General features: G+C 36.7%; 1 protein-coding gene across 1 annotated transcript in view; it reads left to right on the top strand.

Moving 5' to 3' along the window:
• The window catches only part of LOC105808113 (RING finger protein 17-like), a 66,812-nt gene that overhangs the window by 13,156 nt on the left and 50,357 nt on the right, over positions 1–3,299 (top strand). The window contains exon 2 of the mRNA XM_012641674.1: positions 2,865–2,976. Within this exon, the coding sequence (XP_012497128.1) occupies positions 2,865–2,976 (112 nt within the window). The remainder of the gene's footprint in view (positions 1–2,864; positions 2,977–3,299) is intronic.

Below are 3,299 nucleotides of genomic sequence, written 5' to 3'. Positions count from 1 at the left end.
GAGACAGGGTCTCACTCTGTCACCCAGGCTGGAGTATAGTGGTGTGATCATAGCTCACTACAGCCTCCAACTCCTGGACTCAAACAATCCTCCTGCTTCGGCCTCCCAAGTAGCTGGGACTACAGGCATGAACCACTGTGTCTGGCCATTATAGAGATATTTTCAAACACACCCCAGCTAGAGATGAGCACCTATGTACTTTTCGTTACACTTATTTCTATGTATCTTTCCCTGCTAGTCTATAAACCCCTTTGAGGGCATGGACTACATTTTATTCCTCTGTGTCTCTGGTGTGGGATGCAGAGTAAACATGTAATGCCTGTTAGATGAAGAACCATAATATTTTGACATTTGCTATAGTTTTTCTAAAGTCATTTTTCAGTCCTAGCTAAGTTTACATTTATAGTTGGCTATTGGATGGATCATGATTGAAAAAATGGTGAAGTTTGACCATTTGCAACTTTTTAAGTGTTAAAAAATCTTCTGATCAATTTATTGGGACCTTACTCAGATGGTAATTAAGTTTCTGTCTAACCTTTAACTTTTCAAAGCATATTTAATATGGTAGTAGACTATGCAAGAAGTAACAAGAAACATAAGATATCCTCAAAGAACAACCTCATTTGGAGCTTTCCAATTTTGTTAATGGCACCAAATATCTATGAATCACCTCAGTTCCTCATGTTGCATTCATTTTACCTCATACAGAATCTAACTTCCACACTATCCTTACCCACAACCTGTCTTCCATTTCTGCTTCCCTAGCTCATGTCCTCTTTAGCTCCTTATCCCTTCCTGACTCTTCCCTAACTCTGTGGTTATTCATTTCCTATTCAAGTAACATTTAAAATTCTGTAGTCTAGAATTCTTGGTTCTTCATATTACTGCTGTAGTTTCTCTTTCCAGACTTAAATGAGTGCTAAAAAAAACCCCAAAAGAATGGTTGTAGTTATTTCTTTGGGTAGTAAAACCACTTATCTAAAGTCTGGGAGCTGGTTGTCGACAGAACCAGAGTGTGAACCTGGGCTCAGTGAATGTCAGTACTTCTCCCAGTTCCTTTAAGTGTGTTACACCAGTCACTTCCTCTATGAGCTCCGTAGAGTAATTAGAATAAATCTTTACAGGCCGGGTGTGGTGGCTCATGCCTGTAATCCTAGCACTCTGGGAGGCTGTCGTGGGAGGATAACTTGAGGTCTGGGGTTTGAGACCAGCCTGAGCAACAGTGAGACCCCATCTCTACAAAAAAAAATTAGCCAGGTGTGGCGGTACACGCCTGTAGCCACGGCTACTTGGGAGGCTGAGGAGCCCAGGAGTTTGAGGTTGCAGTGAGCTTGAGGATGCCACTGTACTCTAGCCCGGGCAACAAAGTAAGACCCAGTCTCAAAAACTAAAATAAATAAATAAAAATAGAATGAATCTTTAGGAATTCTTCTGGCATGTGAGTCCTCATGGAGTAGCTATGTTTATCAAATTTAGAACTCCCAAGTTTGAACACCTACAGGAGTGAAGCAGATGCCTTGCTGGGCGAGGTGGGCTGAGTTTAAAGAATGAGCGGCAAGGATTGTGGCAGATAAAGAGGGCTCACCCCTCCAAAGGAGGCGGCTGCTACTCAGCTCTTGCCAATTACTGCTATGTGTTAAGACCAATCCAGTGTTGCCAGATCTTTTTTTCTCCCCAAGGCAAAGTAGAGATCTGTACTTCCACATGAAATTTTCTGACTTTTAATATATCATACAAGTCAAACCAGTCTGTTTACCCTTGTTGATGTGTAAAATATCTCTTAAGACTGCAAAGTGAAATTTCACTTTCAGAGGTAGATGAATCTGTCTTAAGCAGAAAATACTCAAATTTATTCCAAATTACCATTTTTTAATTAAATTCTTCCTCTCAGTTATATTTATGTTAGAAACTGCTATTCTCTAAAGACTGTTTGGTTTAAATGGTTATGTTTTTAAATTGTAGTATCCCTTGACTCAGTGTATTTCTTTACTGATTTATCTTTAATATTTTGAAACTCCTGTTCAGTAATGGACTCCTCAGGGCCAACTTGCTCATACATGTTTTCAAGAGCATGAATATTCACTTTTCAAAGTGAATGTTTTATAGTGAATGTTTCAAAGTGAATGTTTTAATAGAATGTTTTAAATTTATTTGGTCTTGTATTTTTCTCTATAAGAGTAACATATTTAAACATCATAGTTTCTTCCATCAACTGTAGGCTTAACTTACTCAGCAAACAGTAAGTGCTTACTGTGTGATAGCCAATATGGTGATATAAAGATAAATATAGGTGAAACTCTGTTTTCAAACTAACTCCTGACTTCAAGTGATCCTCCCGCCTTGGCCTCCCAGAGTGCTAGGATTACAGGCGTGAGCCACCACACCTGGCCAATAATAAAACTCTGGTTTCTATAGACAAGAAAATGCTACTGACTTTTTCTTTGCTTAGTTAAATTCATTATCTTTTTGTAAATCGTCCAGACATATAAGTACATTTTTAATAGCTGGCATTTGTGTTTGTAAGTACTTACTTTAATTGATGAGCTTAAAATATTTCAGTGATATCAACACCTGTACCAGAAAATACCAGGTAAGGAGCAGTATTTAAGAAATTAAAGCAAAATATACACTTTAAGCCATTATTTTTAAGAATTTGTTAAGAAGTTGAATTTTTATTAAAATTAAGCTTAAATGAAAGCATATTTTCTCATGGTTTCTGTTGCTTATAGATAATTGAAAACATGTTCTTTAAGTCATATATGGATTATTTTGAGAGAGGGTAAAAATCTGAATAGACGATCAGAATAGACGAAAATCATTGTATTAATGTAGGTATTTAAAATAATGTACTTGATTTTTTTTAGGATAAACAATTGTTCTCAGGATTTTAAGAAGACTGCTGATCAGCTAACTATTGGTTTAGAACACTCAGCCTCCACACACAGGACTGTTTCAAACTCATCAGCTATAATGTCGGTATGAAACATGTTGGTCATGAAGTACGATGAAGCCAAATATTTAACTTTGTCTCTGGTAGCTTAACTTTCTTCTCCTCTAGGTCCCTATAATTATAGATTTTTTGGAAGCTTATAGATAAAAGAAATAAACCTGCTTGCCTTCTTGAATCTGTTTTGTTCTATACTTGAACAATTCTCTTTTCTTCCTAATACAGTCGGTTCTACCTTTGACCAACTCTTTCAAGTTCTTAATATTTACTCATATGTAGCTTCTTCATTTTGAGTCTACTTGTTGAATCCAGATTCTTTGAAACATGTATAAAGTATAAATTTCCAAATTCT

This window comes from Propithecus coquereli, unplaced genomic scaffold (genome assembly GCF_000956105.1).
Source record: "Propithecus coquereli isolate 6110/MARCELLA unplaced genomic scaffold, Pcoq_1.0 Scaffold168, whole genome shotgun sequence".
Taxonomy (NCBI): domain Eukaryota; kingdom Metazoa; phylum Chordata; class Mammalia; order Primates; family Indriidae; genus Propithecus; species Propithecus coquereli.
This window is presented reverse-complemented; position numbering and strand designations above follow the sequence as displayed.